This window comes from Bombus terrestris, chromosome 6 (assembly GCF_910591885.1).
Source record: "Bombus terrestris chromosome 6, iyBomTerr1.2, whole genome shotgun sequence".
In the NCBI taxonomy this organism is placed as follows: Eukaryota; Metazoa; Arthropoda; class Insecta; order Hymenoptera; family Apidae; genus Bombus; species Bombus terrestris.
Genome location: NC_063274.1, coordinates 8,636,536 through 8,653,421, shown reverse-complemented (window position 1 = coordinate 8,653,421; position 16,886 = coordinate 8,636,536). Strand labels below are relative to the sequence as shown.

At 41.9% G+C, this 16,886-nt stretch overlaps 2 protein-coding genes across 5 annotated transcripts in view; one reads left to right on the top strand and one right to left on the bottom strand.

Moving 5' to 3' along the window:
* The window catches only part of LOC100645948 (N-alpha-acetyltransferase 15, NatA auxiliary subunit), a 45,267-nt gene that overhangs the window by 25,441 nt on the left and 2,940 nt on the right, over positions 1-16,886 (bottom strand). The window lies entirely within an intron of this gene.
* On the top strand, positions 55-16,875 carry LOC100646063. Of its 4 annotated transcripts, none has more exons than XM_003395966.4 (2): positions 55-503; positions 12,828-16,875. In XM_003395966.4, the coding sequence occupies exon 2, from the start codon at positions 12,828-12,830 to the stop codon at positions 15,999-16,001; it is 3,174 nt and encodes a 1,057-aa protein (XP_003396014.2). In that variant the 5' UTR covers positions 55-503; the 3' UTR covers positions 16,002-16,875. The 4 variants fall into 4 exon arrangements, with proteins under 4 accessions (XP_003396014.2, XP_020719177.2, XP_012164816.2 ...); XM_020863518.2 differs by lacking the exon at positions 55-503 and adding an exon at positions 2,119-2,137; XM_012309426.3 differs by lacking the exon at positions 55-503 and adding an exon at positions 10,335-10,989.

Genomic DNA, 16,886 nt, shown 5'->3' with positions numbered 1-16,886 from the left:
CGTGACACACACGATCCATTTGGTGTATCCCTTTTGCCGCGAGTAACACGGTCGTCCTCTTGCTGATTCGCGGATCGTATCACAACTATATACACATATACACGGTGTGCACGGCGTTGGGCCTCCTCCGGTTGTCTCGTGTCGCGCGTTGGAGAGTGGGACACTGGCGCAGGGCCAGTAGGATCCACCGATATAAAGATCTACGGTCACACGGGCCGGGAGGTTACTCGTTTCTTCATCGTCGTCCAAGTGCAGCAGGACAGTGAGTGGTACAGCGCGGCCGCGAGCTGCTTTAACGTGTTATGGGCTCATCTCCGTGACAACAAGTCCTATACATCGGTTCTATTATATTCGTTTCGTTCGTATTTGTTGAAATTAATCGATTGAAATTAGTTGGAGAGACTATATCATATCGCGTGTGTAACTGGTTCGCGTAGATGAGCGCTGAGTAGCGTCGAATCGAGGGAGATATACTGGAACAGTGGATCGGAGCTTAGAAGATCGTGAGTCCGCTTTTTTCCTTTCAAATTCATCGTCAACCTCGTGCGACTACTGTGTGAGGTCTCAGTGAAATAAAGTTGTCTTTGATCGTCTTAATCGTTGATTTATAACGTTTAGATTTCTGTGAAGCAACGTAATAAAAGTACGTAGAATCGTTGACGCGCATTTTAGTATCGATCGAGAGAATCAGAACGACGTAATATCGTTTCTAAGTAAGTGCACTTCGGATATTACGACAATTATGATAAAGGAAGGCTAACGAAGACACGCGCGTCTGTTTTCTGGTACTCAAATTGGCGCGTCTTTGTGACTGCATACTGCTCAGGAAATTTATATAACGGGCACGATCGGCATAGCTTCTCGTGAATCATCGTCGAATAGCGGTTCACGTGTCGCGAGCCTACAACGAGCCAGGTAAAAGATCGGAGTCCTTGCATTTTCCGGCATGAATATTTATCGACAACATTTTTTTCTTCGTTTTATCGAACGGACGTACACGATAATTGTTAGTCAGCGGGGGATAAATATCGTGCCGGAGGAACGAAGTCGTTGTCGGCATGACCGGACGCGTAGAAACGACGGACGATAGAAAGAACCGGATCGTGAGACTCGCGTGTAATGAATGATCGATGCTGTGACTAATATTATTCCAAACAGGTCGGGGTGCTTTCACAAATCGACGACGGAAAATATTCCCGTACAACTTGTGACATTTAGACACGCGCGATAACAAACCGTGGCTACCGATCGCCGACTACCGGTTGATCGAATTTATAGTACCTTTCTTCTTATCGGACGAACGAAAATGTCGTGACACTTCCGAGAAACAGGTTCGCTCGAACGCGTGGAATTATGCTCGACGGGATGTGGATTATTATTGTTCGTTGGAAGAGGGCAGACTCATAGAAGGGGGAAACGTTTCTCCGATCCCCCAACGCGGAAGACTGTCGACCAGTCTAAAGAAAGAAATCGTTCATCATGAAAATCTATAGCGGCACCTATGGAAAATCGAAGAAAAGGAAAACGATTCGTTCCGCTTGCAACGATTCTCACGTAGTCATGTCGCATTAGACGTCCACAGTATCCGGTCAGTTCCTCGTACCGCGAAAGTTAAGATTTCCGGCAGATCGATCCGCGTATACGACGAGGCCCTCGTCACGTGTCCGCTTAATTACAACGTAGATTCGTCATTAACACAGCGGAGATCGACGTGCTTCCTATTCGCCGTTAACCGGTAGCTTTCACTTTGACATAACTGCAACGACGAAAACGAAGGCAAAAACCAGTGACATATTTTTGAGGGACTAGCGACCAAATCGTGTCTAGATCGCGTAAAAAATGACTGGGGATATAATACGAAGAGATATATGGGAACATTTAGCGATTTGTAACGCGATATCTTGTATTAAATTTTTCTATAACTTTCGTTACACCTCTCTTCCTCGATGGTTTTCCAAATGTATCTTTTGATATGTACTTACAATGCTATTGTATCGTACTTTGATACGTGTGAAAACTTTTATCGCTCGCTCTTGTTTTCTTGTCACATCGAAGGATTGATGGTCCTATTGAGAGATTGTGAAGGCATAATATACCACGTAGCTATAACCGCGAGTAGGCGGATCATGGATGAATGGTAAGTTGGGCTACAAAGTATTCGGAGGATGCATTACTTTGTTCCAAGATTAGATTCAGCTTGGAAGAATCATTAAAAGAATTTATGTAAATGTACCTTCTACGAGATTTTTATCCGATTATAATCGTGTTTCTATTATAAGAAATAAATAATTGGCTATTTAATTTCAAAACAAGATCTGCTACAATTCGCGCTACATAATACGAAATTATTTCTAAACGATTAGGTACTTTTCGATTCTGTGTGTGTGTGTGTGTGTGTGTGTGTACTTCTAAAAAAAAGTTCCTAAATAATTCATAGAATGCTATAAAACAGAGATTAACATAGAGATCAGATTCGCTAATACAGAATACCCAAATCTTTGCCAGGATAAAAGATAATTCGAAAACGAAATAAATTTGTTTTTTATTACCAACCCATTTACGAAATATATTAATAATAAATAATTGAACAATGAAGATCGCCTCTGGTGACCAACACGATATTCATCGCTAAATGCGGATCAGAGGGCGTAGCACGGATTCAATTGGAAGCTCGTTCGTCTCGGTACCCTCGAATTAAGCATGTCAGCCAATGTCCATTCGCTTATCGTTCAGCAATTAAATGGAATTGTGACAAACGATCGTGCTCGTTTCGCGATTATTAGCATCGTGAACTCCAGCAACATCGGTTGAGCAATGCGTCCTTGTTTCCGCAGCAGGTCTAAGATCGCCTCGCGCTAGACAGGGGCGGAGCAAATTACGATCTAGGAATCTAATTTCCTTCGAGTGTTCCTCCGAGTTATCGCATTTAGAACGAGACCACCGGATCAAGAAAAGTGTTATTTACGTTCGACGATCGACAGACTCGTGCGCGCGTCATGAAATAGAATCGTTTATCAAACTTGCGTAATTTTCCTTTCTGTCGAGTAAAAGAAAAACGCTATCCGCAGAGAGAAAGCGACAAAGCGTTTAGTAAATTGTATTTCACGATTTAAACGGTTTATCACGGGAAATAAGATGGAAACGTGTCTCCCAACGAATTCAAAGTTAGACTGAGAAATCGATTTAGTGTTTAATCGGATACAGCCCTTTCGGATAAAATTCCAGATACATCCACGGCGATTGTATAATACGATGAACATTCTATTGAAAATAATTGACGTTAAAGATGAAATTCTTTTGCTTTTCTGGGAAGGCACAAACGCGAGCAAGCCCTTCGATAAATTACCTCGAAGCAATTCTACTAACGTCAACTTTGACTGCGACAGCTTTGATAAAATGAGCCTGGTCTTCGAAGAAACTACGTGTTGCGTTTTACTCGAGCGGGAACTCTGTTATCTGATAAAAATGCCTAGAATAAAAGTCGACTGGGTAATAAATTGCGGAGCGAACGACCACGAGCGCATCGAGTCGACGATAAATTCTTGCGATCTGGAGTACGAGAGCACGAGGAACGAAAAGAGGGACGCGACGAGTAAAAATATGTGACACGAACCTTGGCGTAACCTTCGTCGCGCGCTTTCCCTCTTGGTCCCTAATTGCGGCTATCAGAGTCGCGGGCGTGATATAACGACAAGCTCGACAGGGTCGAGAGGAAACGTGGGAATGCGCGCAAAACGGAACACAGATCGAACACATCACAGAGAAACGATTCTCAGCCGCCGTCATCTGACTGTGATTCATAAAAGAATATTATTAAAATTTATAAGTTAGTGAGAAACTAATGACTAAAAGATATTACTAATCGTTTGTATTATTATCAAATTTTTGAATAGTTAAATTTCATAAATTGCGTATAACGATAGAGCAAGGCTATGGGAAGAAGCATTTAAAACATTTATTTCAAATTATTATACGACAACCATAAAACTTATGTAAGCAAAAGAAGATGAAGAAGATATCGAAATTACGTAAGCAAATTTTGCAAGGCTTATCGCGTTGTTTTATTGGGTCGAGAGGTTTGTTACGATGGGCAACATTGTGGTCGGATCGTATAAAATATATCGCTAGGCACCACGCACTTGTTAACAGGCCAGGTGACGAATAATTGCGTTTTCCAGCCGTAACCAGTTGAATTATAATGCTCATTGACAGGACGTTTCAACTTACTCAGCATGAAGACCTTGGTCGAAACGAGGTTTATTAAATGTTAAAAATCACTGAACGTCCGACTAATCGGTGACTAATTGGAAACTAACGGCTAATTGGTGGATATAACAGGCCTTGGGATCGATTTTTGCCTAAAACGGATGCTTTAACCGGGACATCTACCTCATACGTGACGAAAGGTCATACATCAGAGTCGACTCTTTTCTCGAAATACGGTACCGGTTCGCGGTCCCTGCGTTTATTTCGAACAGGTGAGCGAACGAAGAAGAAAATTGTTCACGTACGTGCTGATGAAATTAGCGAAGCCGTGTTTGTCGTACGAATTACTGCCACAGAGGTCCATGGTTTGTCATTGCTTGGCTCATTGTCAGTAGCAGAGATTCGCGCGAAAATTATTCTCAAGCCAAGTCACGTTAAAAATAATTTAACCCTTTACGTTACAATCGACGCCTTGATGTCAATGGACGTTGGCAATGTGCAAATTATTATTTCGTTTCTTTCGTATCGATAAAAAGTTGAAGAATAAATATAGCTGCGTGATGGCGCGAATAATTTTCAAAATATGAATGTGCCTTCCTTAAATTACTTGGAACAATACACCGTTTCTATCGACGATCGAAACAGGTATCGCAGAAATAATTCAAGGCAGGAGAAATCTGCATATCCTTGCGGCATGAAAAATTTCGTCATTTGTTTGCAATAATAAATCCAAAAAGGGGGATAAAAATCAAAACGAAAAATGACGATGTTCGCGCGATGGAAAAATTGGGCCGTTAACCTTGTCTGACCGGTACCTACAGCTTTTATAGTCGCAACAAAAACGTAAACCGGTATTGGTCGCATACGCTATATGCATTTTGATAAGTCTCCGTATAATACGCGTCAGAATATCTTTAATAAAACGACATTTTTCCCTTTTAGTTAATCATATTATGGAGAAAATCGCTCATAAACATTTCTCTTCTCTCTGACGACAAATTGCGGAATGTAAATGAAAGATTCGGCATATTATTAAAGCTCGATTAAAACGCAGCTATTATAATTATGGAAGGAAAATTAAAAAAAAAAGGGGGATAAATCAATTCTTACCTTATAAATATCCTGCAGCGTTTATGTGAAAAAATTAAAGATATTTTGCGATATAAAATAATGATTCATAAATTAAAGCTATGATAGTGTTGAAATAAACGTTGTCTAATTTCCATATTTCATATTTTACAATCAATAGAATAGAAGATATTCGACGACAAAAAAATCAACGAAATTGATTGTTTTTTTACGACCGCGATGGCGCCTCGAGCAAATCCTGTTCGTCAGAATCTACAGTCCTAAACAACAGAATACTATACATGATGAGTCACGTACACATTATATCCGAATAGCTGTGTTCATCGAAACGGAGATGCGGCTGATACATCGCGTTCTTGCGTGCAATACACACTACCGTTAAAGGAGCCACGGGTGCTGAGGAGAGAAGAAAATAATCCAGTAGAGCCGCGGGATGAACGAGACGAGCATATTATGCAAGCGAGTTGCCTTGCAGTGCAAGCCGGTCAATGCCAAGGTGTACAACTACGGTCGCTGATACTCGTCTCTGTTAGTCTGAAGCCGGCAATCTCATCACCGATAACTTCGAAGTGAAAATCAACCTCGAATAAGTTCTTGAATCACTGATCGTCTGGGTCGCGCGAAGGCGAATTAACGAGGCACTATGCCAGCTGGCCGCTCGAGTTGAAGATAAAGCAACTTGACGCGTAAGGATAGTAAATTTTTCGATGGACTACATAACAAGAAAATTTCGAAACGAAGCGACGACCGACTTGGAGTAAAATGATTTAGTTCGAAACGAAAAGAAACTCCGAGCATTAAGCATTTAGAAAAGAGCATTAAGGAAAGATGCAGAACTTGGATAAAATAGTTTCAGAAAATGAATGGAGGTTTGAGTTTGTAATTTCGCAGAATATTAATCGAACTTGAAGAAGATGACTTGATCGACTTGGAAGAAGATTCGACGTGTGTACGCGCAGACCAATATTTTTGAAATGGTTTACATTCTTTCCGAGTAATTAATTCCAGAAATTTTAATACATACGCGATACAAACTCATTAGCCAAATATCTGAAATTCTTCGAAACGTCTATAAATATTTCGAAAGGCGAATGACGTCGGTTTACACGGAGGGTTTTCAATTTTTACAAGAAACTAAAATCATGAAACAAAAACCTGATGATTATTTAAATCAAATAGATATTGCGCAATTATCTAAATATCTTTCAAAAAAAATTCAAACTTATCTGCAACACTTTTTCTGCAAAAAGCCCTTTTCTTTTCTAAAATTAAATCCCCCCATTTGAGAGACAGATATTCCACTTTACTGTTAAACATCGTAACAAAAATAAGTCAAAGTCGACGCTGGATTCAGCTTTCACCGTTCCGTTACGTAAATGCAAAGTCACGAATAACGCGAATAATCTGAAAATTTGGAAATTTGCGAAATTTCCTACAGTTATCCTATTTCTTCGAAAGTCGATGTTGAAAAAGAAAATTATGAAGAGCTTTCCGTCCAACGTACATCATAAAATACGTGAATTGTACGCTTTGAGAACAAAAAGCATGAAAATAAACCAAACGAGAATACATTCTAAACAAAATCACAAAATGAAGAAAACAACTGTTCTTTTGGTGCAAGAAAAGAGAACACATTCTATGTCAAAGGCGTGAGATTGTCAAGAAATTATGACATAAAAAGAATCGACAGGTAGATGACGAAAGAAATCACAAATCTTGTCTTATGGTGTGATAGACTGGTTCTTGATCAGTGCGACAGTGCAATGTAACAGACAATGTATTTATGGGTCAATGACTTAGAAACCATAGATAAGTAATATGTTAATAGTTGGCGTAACATTGAATCGTACATGTTGTAACCATTATGTAGTTCCGATTCGATAAAAGCAAGTTACGTCTGTGGCCAAGTTTAGCTTAAACTCTAATTTCGGTTTCAATTATTTACACTGGGAAACAACGATAAAAGAACGAAACTTAGATCTACCATCATCAAGTTATTTTCTTTTTCATTTATCTCATATCGAAATATTTTTAACCAGCAAGTAACGTAATAAGCAGAATATCAGAAAGAATAGACTTTTATCCTATCTTTCCTATGTTCTTCGCGCTTGATTGCTCTAAAATACTCGTACAGGATAACTATAACTTAACAAGCTTAATTCCGTGATAAAGTGGACGAAGGAGGGTAAAGTCATTCTGTCATAACAGGAAGCATAGTTAAACGAGCGACGCGCCGAAAGTTGCTCGCAGGTGTTAGCACGGCGTTAAGGAATTAATGCTGCTCAGCGAGCACGACGCGAAACAAAAAGGAAAGTAGCTGAAAGCGTAAATCGAATTGGATAACGCGCGCGCGGGAGCCTTACGCGAGGCACGCGCGCTCGTCACACGAGCTATGCAACGTGTTGCCTCGGTATGGCTCTTTCTTTTTCTGTTCCTCGGCTTCTCACTCTTCATGGCGTGTCCGAGGTTTCAATCGAACAATATTTGATGGATAAATCGCTGTTGGAATCGGCTTCTGAACCGCACACAGCCTTTCACCGCCTCTGACGAACCGCCGCCGCGTCGTTCCCTCACCGCGATTCAATGCCATATCGTTGCACACGCTTTTGATGACCTGCATTCAAGGCCACATGCTTGCGCGCGCCGTCAAACCGCGACCGAAAACGAGATCGATAGTGTGAACCTATCAAATTTCATAAATTTATATTTTTAAAATTGTAAGACTTCTATAGAGTGTCATCGAACTAACGGCATAATGTTCAATGGGGTCAGATTGGAAACGTAAGTCGGACACGTGTAATTTTTTCGTATCAAGGTTCATTTTCAGATATAATGACGTTGTCGCTATACTTCGTCGAATGTTATATCGAAGCTACCAAGGAAGTTATATGAATATCTTATCAAGAATTTACGTGAATCGCCATAACACCGAAGTCAATGCACGACAGTACGTAAGCATCCGGTGACTGTCGAGTAAAGTCAGTGATCGTATCGAAATGATTAACACATCGTGCATTTGAGTTACATTTCCCAGTTTTCCCAAACATTTTTAATAAATACGCTGTTTTATACGTGAACTTGCTCCCATACACAATGTGTATAAATAATGTGTTAACAATCTAAATATTGTGATAACAGTATCGGTTCAAACGTACTACAGTACTGAATTGAATACAGAATTGAAACAAACTAAAAAAATTAACTACGTACATTCGGCTATTCATTCTCATACCTACTTACATCTACAAAGAGACTATGATATACTATGGTTACTCTAGACACTGAATTACAAACGTGACTTTACTACTAGCCGAGTACGCGACTTTCCTCGAGCTATTCGAAACGAAATCGCTCGGATCTAGAATCGCACGGTGGCAGGACTAGAAAATCTGGCTTCGAGAAACGATATTACGGCAGGTTCGGTCGCAACGATAGCGTAACCGCACTTGCCACGCCACAGAGATTGTTCTTCTTACATCACGTCGCGAAAAATCGACAATCCGCGTTGTGGAACGCGCAAAACCGCCCGCCGTACGACGTTCGTCAGTTTTACGATAGTTCGTCAAATCATGGCCCTTCGGCCCACGGAAGGCCGGCCCTTCGTGAACACCGAGAAATGGAGCACCGGGAAAAACGAAGCTTTTTCTTTTTGACTCGAAGGGCTTTCAATCCGTGACTAGTAGGATGAAATTAAAATCACCTTTACGGTGAATTTGAAATGTCTGAATATCTGAGCGGTTATGCTAATTATTTGTTTGAAATTTCGCATACGTTGCGCTTAACCTGTTGCCGAACTCCAGATAAAATATGAGTAAGTTAGCCTTCACGTTTAATCTATGATTTATTATTAAAGTCGAGAAGAATCTAAATTTTGCGTATTGTTCTTGCAGAGTAGCGTGCTTTGAATTCAACTGGAAATTCCTGATTAAATTAGATGAGAAGTAAATTCCTAAGAACGAATCTATTACATAAGAAGAATGTAAAAGACCTATGCAAAACTATCAAGAAATTAAACTCATCTCTCTGTTCTTAGAATCTCATTTTATTCGAAGGTAGTGAATTATTAATATCAACGAACCGCGTCCACGCGGCCACTGGCAATTTCTCAAGTCTGTAGGAAATTAATTTAGAATTCAATTAAGTAATCAGATCTGCTTACAACGAATTAACCCCTTCTCGTTAATGCCACAACTGTATTAAAACGTTCCTTAGTCCAATTCGCTGAAAGATGAGAACCGCGTGCATCGATTAAAAGGTCCTAAAAAACAGTTAACAAAGCATCCTGCATTTCGATTGAAACTGATTTAAAAATCAGAACATTGAGTAAATCTATCAGAATGAAACTATCAGAGTGCCTTATCTACGATCGGAGACATCGTCGTTGCCTGAACTAAAGAAAGCTTGATCCCGTGGCCCGATTTGCGTCATTTAAATCTCTTATCGAGTAAAAAGGCTGACAATGCGTGGTGCACAAAAGTGAAAGCCTACGTTTCGAAATCGTTTTTCGTATAGCGATCTGAGCCAAGTGGATTCGTGCTACCTGCCACCCGATCGAGGCGAACGCTCGACGAACAAGACGGTATCGCGATTCAGCAAAGAGGCGGCGATCGCGATCGCGTGAACCGTACGAATCTTAACTGGCAACGACTTCCTCCTTTCCAGCTGGACGTATCGCTTGGAAATAGCTCCACCTTTCGGAACAAACGTCCTTGAGCGAACCAGTGCACCGGGAAAGGTGATGAAAACCGGCCAGTCACGTGTACCATGCCGGCGCGAGCGGTTGTTCGCCAGCTTCGCCTTCTTGTCGCACGTTCCATTGATTTTCTGATCGATGTTTGTCCTGTTAAAGTATCTATGAACCGAGACAACACGTCAGAGCGCTCGATAGAAGGATTAGAAAACGTTTTACTCGACTTTTAAACCTAGAATACCGTGAATACGTTAGATAGTTCAGACGTACGTCTTCGTTTGTGTTTTTTTTTTTTTTTTTTTTTTTTCTCAAAGGAGAGTGAAACGAATGTTGTCAGTGGTCGTGTATTAGTTGGTGAGACGTTTGAAAGTGTTTCCCGAGGAAAAGTTAGACGATCGTGTCTCCAGGGACGTGACTGACCTTCGAAAGACGCGTTCTGGCGACAGGAGTCTTCCTCGTGGTAGAAGCAGGTCTTGCGGTCGCGAGGAAAGCGAACAGCTGACGCGAGAACAGCAAATGCGTTTTAAATTAGCGGACTGCTGCATTCGTGCCGGACAGCCGATCTCAAAGTCATTGCTTCCGAGGTGGAGAAAGCAAAATACACGCGATGGTTAGCTCTCGATCGGGACGCGTTAAGCGAGCAATCGTCGGCATGCGGATTAGATTAATCGTTATCTGTTCGAGCGTCAAATAGCTTCCCGAAGAAGATGATTTAAAGACAGAGACGGAATTAAACAAAGCCGATTTCCATGCGGAGGAATTCCTCGATTCCGTCACGTTTTCGTTCCGTTTCGATTAAAAAGCCGCTCGCCGAGAGAAATCGCTGGCACTCGTGGTAAAGTATCATCGCGTGTGCGTGTGTGCTCGTTCTTCGTTTGAAAAACCTACGTTCCCCTCGGAAGAAGCGCATTATTGCGTGTGGCAACTCGATTACACACCATTCACGACGTCCTGCTGAACGATTATCGTCCAGATTCGCGACCGCTCCGGAAACCGAGAGAAAGGTACTCTTTTAGACCCCGCAACATGCTATCAGTGTATTTGATAGTTTAAAAAGACGTTTCCGATACAACAGTCTCGCGGAAAACAGTGAAATCTTGAACCAACGGTGGTATTTTTTCAATATTTTCTAACAGACGAGTATTTTTTTAACACGTTTTATAAACTTTTTTTTTTATATCAAACGTTTTTTAATAGCCTTGAGGATTTTCTTAAAACCAAGTGTCTTTTTTCCTCCCTTGGATCAGTTTGAAAAGGTAAATTAATTTCATCGGTGTTCTACCATATTAACATTTTCCAATTACGAAACTCTTCAACACTCGCTAACTCGTCCCTCAAACAATGTCCAAGCCATCAATTACTCTCCTAATACTTCATTCAAGGACTATCGTCGTCATTCCATTTACAAAGGACCGTAAACAGCTAATTGCCAACATTACCATTATCATTCATCGTAATAAGAACAAAAACTGCTGCTTCATTATCCTTTTTACCGATGGCAATAAATCACAAAGCTCAATTAACTTCGTTTCAAACATCCTTCGACTTTCCTTCCCGCGAACGCATTCAAAGACCCGCAGGGATATGGATAAAAATAAAAAGCAGTAAATTCAGTTTCTTGTCGGAAACTCGGTACGACAAAGTTACTTCCGCGGTATCGACGACTCTGACGTTGGCCATGGCTAATGCAACGTGCGCTAGGCGAATGCAGAAACGTGAGCTTAGGTTTGTTATTCGGTTGCAAGTGATTACGAGCGCTGGTACTCCAGTGACCCGTGAATGTTTGTCGACCGCTCACCGACTGTTCACGAGGGAAAGGCGTGGTCCCCTCCGGTCCCACATTCCCATATTATTGCAAATCACGTAAATGGGCCTGACGAATTCGCCAATTTCAACCGTGCGGTCTCAACGTTCCTCGGAAATTTAGTAACTGTTCGATGAGGGAACCTTTACTCAATTTCTCGCGTTCCATTCTGCTGATTTTATCGAAATACATTTAGAAAATAGCAAAGTGAAAATTAACGGGGAGATTCCATTAACGATAGAAAGAAATGTCGATTCTTCCACTGAGATCCTAGTCACGATTCTAAGAATATTATCTTCCTAATTTCATCGAACTGTTCTTCAGAAATTCTACCGATGATCCTAGGGGAAAGTTGCTTATTCTTTGAATTTACGAAATTTACACCATTTTACTGATTCCGTGGAACTGTATAGCAAAAGTATAATGTAAAATCGAAAGTTCGTACATGTAGATTCTCGTTCAAGCTCGTCATTCAGTCCGAAGAGTCTCCCGCGTATTTTAATATCAGTTTCTAATAACAGGAATTATTATTTCCATGCAATAGTTGAGAAAATGTTGCCGTTTCAATGGGGAAAGCAAAGTTACTCCCGTGGAACGGAAACACCTCCACAGAATAAACTTATACTTTCGTTGCGCCAGGTGGCAGTCACAGTATGCCTTGCGACGAACAACTCGACGAGAACTGCTCTAAAAGACACATGACGTGATTACAAGATTGAACGGTATTATCAAAATTACCGTACGATATACATCACCACTGTGAATATAATTCACGTGATTGTAGTCAAACCTCATTAAATAATTCACACGAAACAGTCGCTTTGATTTTTCTTGGCAGACATACATATATCGTATTTATGCAATAAAATATAAATCCTACGAAAAAAAAGATATCGATGCTATATGAATATGCCAGATGAAAACATTTAGATATTAAGATACCGAAGATACTGTTTCATAGATATTAAAGTAAAAATAATGAATACCATTTACATCACACTGAACGAAACGTAAAGAGTTGCTTAATTTCCGTTGCAGATGATGCCGAGAAGACTTCCTGTGCGAAAGCTCCTCCTGGTAGCAGTGTTAGCGACCTGCTTGTCAATCGTGACATCATCATCGAGCAGGGAGAGACGGAATGTCGGTGCGGACGAATCTAGTCATGGAGCAGACAGGACGCACACACCAGCCGGCCGTAGTTTCAAGTCATCGACCAGCAGAGACAACGAGATAACTACGGAAACCGGAAGGAAAGTGTCGCACAAACTGATTGGAGGCCACTTGCGAGCGGATGCGAAGCAAGAAACGTTCTGGGATGACGGTATCCTCTTATCGTCTGCTGGAAACGGGAGGGAGACGAAGGCCAATCGTAAAGACGAGGATGACGAGAAGAAAACTCTCTCTCAACAAGTGAAAGAAGGGAAATACGGTCTAATACAGAATGAAATCTACGGAAGTCAACCTAAACGACCAGGAATAATCAGTTACTTAGGCAATCCGGAAGTACCAAAGGACACGATCGACAATTTGGGTGGTCTCGACGAGGATGAAATTTGGTTGGCTGAGAATCACGTATTAGTGTTGAGAGGAGGGAAATTTCCTGGCCATGAGACGCCGCAAGCCAACGGAGACAGCACGCCGACCTGGCCACCGATCGACAATTACAAAGCACCCAGGAGACAGGTCAAGATACCATCCAAGCCGAAGATACCGCCGCCCTTTCCCATTCAACTCACGGAGGGCGGCCCGATACAGATTATCGGACCGAATGGCACCAAGGAGATCGGCAATGCCACCGTTGACTACAGAAAGGATCCTTTATTTACCAAGGGACTACTATCAGAGGATGGTCCACTCTTCACTGTTATAGCCAACGGGACTATCGTAATGTCTGATATGAATTCAAAGAACGCATCTTCGGAGGAAGAAAATTCAAGCATAAAGAGTAAGGACGATAAGACAGATACCGTACCACCTGGCAGTTTTCCACCCTTCTATCACGCAATTCCACCTGGTGCAGTATTCGTGCCACCACCGAATAATCAGTCGGAGTATGACGAAGAAGATCAGTCTATTTACTATCCACCGCCATACAGTTTTCAATATCAGCAAGATAATACGACAGCTGTGCCACCGGGTCCTCTGGTTCCAGGGATTATACTCCCACCACCGCCGGACTTCTTCTCTGCTCTCGAGGACAAGAAGACCACGACGAAGAAGTACACGAAGCGACCAGAAACTACTCCCTTACCAAGACCCAGGCCCACCTATCTACCACCTAGGAAATTAACTACGAAGCAATACAAGACTTCCACTACAGTGCCAAACCTAACGCAAACCATAAAATCCAGGACGTCCATCGGTATGTCGGGTGTTACAAAGACGTACGGTCGAACAAGGTATAAAAATTTTACGGACAAAAATTCCACCACCAAGCCCAACGCAAGGACAGTCCCTTATATAGAAATTACGACATCGACGCCGGATAAATCGACTACGCTTGATAACCCAGAATTCTACAACATCGGTTCGTTAGCACAAAATCACGTAACCAATCAAGAGAATATACAGGAGAAGAATGAAGCGTGGTCGCGTCTAGTGACCAGCAAAACGATTCCGATAGTGACGTACTACACGTCCACGCAGTCCACCTTGGAAAGACCTGTGGAAGTAACGCCGGCCTCGATAAAGAGTATTATTACCACTAGCAACCCGGAACGATCGCCCAGCCAGGCTTCTTATTACTTTTACGAAGAATCTCACGAACCACCTTATCATACCACTCCAAATTCGATTTATTACAAGACTACCACCGAATCGCCTTTTTACGAAACCGTGACGCAACCACGAGCCGAGGAAAAGAAAAAGCAGTATTACAACGTGGAGGCAATTCCGTCGCGAGAAACATCGAAGGACTACAGTATCAAGTTTATCGGCTCTCCGGTGAAAAATTCCGCGCCCATTCGCTACAGTGACACAACAGTCACGCAAAGCTCACCGAAGTACGAGAGCGGCTCGACGAGAACTCAGGGTCAACGAATGTTACTTGATCACGCGCCTCTTTACTATCAAGCCATATCTGCTCGTCCAGCCGTCTCTGTGCAGCCCTATTACACCACCTCAAAGCCACAGGCTTATTACAGGCAAGAGGCGAAATCAAAGCCGATTTATCAGTACAGTTTCGAAGCAGCGGATTACTCGAAGCATGGAAATCAAAGGCAGCAGTACGAGCAAGAGCAAACTAACGCATTTAACGAGTATCAGAACGTTAAAGTCGATGGAAGGTATAATAATCATCGATACGATTATGAGAATGAATCAGTGCCTCAGAAGAGAGTCAAGCCGCAACCGTATAAGAATCAACAGCCGATCTATCCTTCGACGACAGCGCATTCAGCGATAAGTACCACGGACAATCCTCAACATGCTTATTATACTCAACAGGACGAGAAGTTCCTGGATGATGTCACGAAGGAGTATTTCACCATCTTTGGCAAGAAGATACCGCATAAGGGTATACCGAGCACGACTCCTATGTACTCCAAGACGAACAGTATTACCGAAAGACCGAATTACGTGAATACCTATGTGGAAAATTACGACACTCCCGAATCACCTGTATATAAGACACCTAAGGTTAAAGTGCATTACGGAGACCAGTCTCAGAGACCATACTCCCTCAAAGACGATATTCTTGTCAACTACAGGCGACCTCTGCCTCCTATTAATCCCGACAGTGAATTCATCACGGTGGTCGATCCAAACCAACAACAGCCACCCAATTATAGAATACCCAACAGGGATGACCAACCCTTGGCAGCAATCCGCGCTTATCCACCGCAGCCACTCGTGAGTCCAAGAAACGGCCCACCCACCAACTACGTACCGGTCGTAGAATCTCCGGAAGAGCTAGACGACGCGTATCCCCAACTACCGATATCGTTGGAGGACGATATCAAAGTGAACTACCACCACCCACGACCTACCATAAATCCAGACGCCGAATTCATCGACCCGATTCCAGTGCAGGAGAACCAGCCGGAGAAGCCAAAGGCCTATTTCGCGTACAGATTGCCAGGCGATGGGGGTCACTTTTACTTCCTAACGCCGCAGGCGATCACGCAGAGGCCGGAGCAGAACGCCGGTCACCTCTACTCAAAGTCGAGAGGAACGAGGTTGCTAAGACGTCGACGGAGGCCAGACAACGTGTGATACGTGTACGCGACGAGGCAGCCGCACAATGCCATACCAATCATCGGGGACGCACGATGGAAATGCGTGTCATATGGAACGCGATGCGGAAACCAACGTCAGAACGTTGTGTACCGTTATTAGGATATTTATTCTATGTGTAAATATATATACGGATATATCTTGTATGCGTAATGTACAATTAAGTTAGATAGTTATCGACGCCTCAGTTACGCTATATAAAATGGTTAATTTATGCGACCTAACTCCTCCCCTTCTCCCCAACCTTGCTTTAGATTGATACAGATGCGATATTGTGTGTAACGCCGCTTGTATGCGACGATAGGTATGCGCGAGTACTTTGGATGACCGTCATGTACTCGCGCGTTGTCTGTGATTAATGATCGATAGTAAACGCATACCGTGTACATATAGTTGTGATTGACGATGTAGAGATTCAATTATAGAGCTCCGAGTGCATTTTTCATAAACCGTGTTACACGAAATATATTATATTCGAACATGCATGGAATAAACATTGCTTAGAAAGACAAAGTTTCCTTCCTTGTAAGCAAATTATTGATAAAAGCATGACATATTATTAGAAAAATCACATATATGGTGCTCATATTCGATTATAATATCGGTATTATTTTATGTTAATTCTTGTATGATACTCTACGAATTTTGTATTATTCGAGAAATTTATTGTAAATATATATGCGATGAATATAAGTGACGTTCTTAATGGATGGTATTATTATTGTAGGATTGAACTAGGTTGTAAAGTATCTTTTTTAAACAATACGTGACTTCCAATGTAATGACAAATGATTTTTAAGAAATCGATCGTTTAAAGTTGCATAAAAATAAATACCTATTTAAATCAAAAAAATTCCAAGTACA